The sequence below is a fragment of the Zasmidium cellare genome (genome assembly GCF_010093935.1).
Source record: "Zasmidium cellare ATCC 36951 unplaced genomic scaffold M409scaffold_177, whole genome shotgun sequence".
NCBI classification, from domain to species: Eukaryota; Fungi; Ascomycota; class Dothideomycetes; order Mycosphaerellales; family Mycosphaerellaceae; genus Zasmidium; species Zasmidium cellare.
Window position 1 is genome coordinate 1 of NW_022987121.1, and position 2,173 is coordinate 2,173.

Genomic DNA, 2,173 nt, shown 5'->3' on the forward strand with positions numbered 1-2,173 from the left:
GAATGTCGGAAACAAACCTCACAAAGTCGCATCATGGTCTTCCGTCCACGAGGCGCATTCCACTGGGCTATGGTAGAGAGAGGCATGATGCAAAACCCACATCGGTTGGTGTTTTTAACAGAGCCACTGAGTGTTCGCCTCACAAATCCATGGGCCGGGCTACGATTATGTCAGAGGACTTCCGTCGGCGCTTCCTTGATGTAACGTTATTTGCGGATTCTTATCTACAAGTAATCGTCTTCCTGCTTTGACCGCCATGTCTTTCACTTTTTCATCGCCCTCTACATTTACCTAGATTCCAGGACCAACTTTTGAGATTCGGGCCAAAGTAACGTCGTGACGACAAGTCGGGCAAGTAGGATGCTGGCGCAGCCATGACTCTATGCAGGTTTTGCAGAACATGTGATCGCAGGGGGTCTTCCAAGAGTCGTCGAAGCCTTCTAAACAGATTGGGCACTGATCATGCCGAATTTGCTCCATGCAGCGTGAACGACTTCCCGTCACGTCTAGGTGAGCTCGGAGAGAGCCCAGCTCTGTATCTATGCGCTGCGGCTTGAATGTGAGTGTCAGACGTAGTTGAAAGCTTTTGGTTCTGAGCAGAGACTTACTGTGCTATGGTCATATACGCCACTATTCCTCAATTTTGGCTGCAAAACATCCAGGTCGCAAGACCATATTGTTTGTGCCTGGTCAATATCTTCGAGAGCAACAGCAAGCATTCCCGTCGCCTGCGCATTATCTGAGTGAATCACAAGACGTCGAATCTCTTCTTCGCACCGTTCACGCTGTAGGGCCGGAGAAATATTCCAAATATCGGCATCCCAGATAGCGAGCGCTTTCAGCACGAAGTGTTGGCGTCTCGTCTCATCACCGGCCATCCTTTGCACTCGGGCCAAGGCCAGAAGCGTTTGATGCTGCCGTCGTCGGACCCCATAGCAAAGCTCGTTTCTGTCGAATGGGTCAAACCGCTCTACGCTTGCTCTTTGCCATACTCCGTCACGGGCAGCGTCGTGATATCCACGACTTCCACACCCTGGGCAACAATTCATACTTCCTTGTATGGAGAGGCGAGCGTGAAGGCTGTGGGTGATTTCGTAAAATGGTGGCGATAGGAAGACGCCAGAAGGATTATTAGTCAAGTATGGTCGAACTTGAAAAGAGGAGAGGGTGAGTGAGAGAGAAAATGGGAGGGCCTCGGGATATTTATACCTGAAGCTCAGGCTAGATATCGACGCTCGGTTCATCTTGCGGACCTGAACGCGTCACGCGTAAAATGACCCGAAAGGGCCCAACCGAGGGTCGAACCGTCGTCGTGTGCAGGCAGTGTCGGTGCGCCGTGTGGCCAGACGAGATCGCGGGACATTTGAACGGGCCGCAGCATCGCCAGGCAGCGCCAGTAGCGACGGTGGCCGCAGACGACATCCAGGCATGGCCAGGCGTCGTCTGTTCTCGTAGCGTGAGATGTGTTCGGGAGGGTGCGTCCACGAAAGCAAGGGCGCGACCACTAGCCAGTGCAGGCGTTGTCATCGACTTGCTTTACTTCCTTTGCGTGTGCGACGAAGAAGAGCTAGAGCATCTAAGAAACGACGATCCCCACGCCTTGCACGACTACCTGTCAACTCCACTCTTGGTCCGCGATGCCATTGCTCTTACCCTCTGCGTTGTACTTCCGTATCTTGCGGTCTTTCTTGTTTGCCTGTGCACTCAACGTCGCCTGCAACGACGCCTTCGGCTTATCCTCTGGACGACCGCGTAAGGAATCACGTCTTTTGTTTTTGAGCCAGTCGATAATGCCATCGATGTGCAGGCCTTCCGGATTACTACTTGGTGCATCCCATATCAGGTCAAGATTAGAGGGAGTCGGACGATACCGAGAGTTCTCGGGACTTAGCGTTTGTGAGGTTGTCGAGGCCGTCGCTTAGGTCGCATCGGCAGAGTATCGTAGTTGCAAGCAAACGCCTAGGGACGGATTACCCGCGAGCGCTACGTCTTGAAATTGATTCGGTCGCTGGATTGTCGCAGTATAGAATGATTGGTCGCGTGTCGTTCCGACTTCCCGGGTTTGAATATTGAATACATGCCACAGCCGACGACTGTCACCGCAATGGATGAACTATTCCCTTATTCGGTCTGAGCCAATTGAGCTGTCGAAAGTTGACGAAAGAAAGGCCGG

The 2,173-nt window shown here is 52.7% G+C and overlaps 1 protein-coding gene across 1 annotated transcript; it reads left to right on the forward strand.

Moving 5' to 3' along the window:
• Window positions 1-1,637: 1,637 nt before the first annotated feature.
• M409DRAFT_31205 (uncharacterized protein) lies at window positions 1,638-1,854 on the forward strand (the record flags this gene model as incomplete). The annotated part of the gene is made up of 2 exons (XM_033810219.1): window positions 1,638-1,752; window positions 1,808-1,854. 2 exons carry the CDS (start codon window positions 1,638-1,640, stop codon window positions 1,852-1,854), a joined length of 162 nt encoding a protein of 53 aa, XP_033659178.1.
• Window positions 1,855-2,173: the final 319 nt, after the last annotated feature.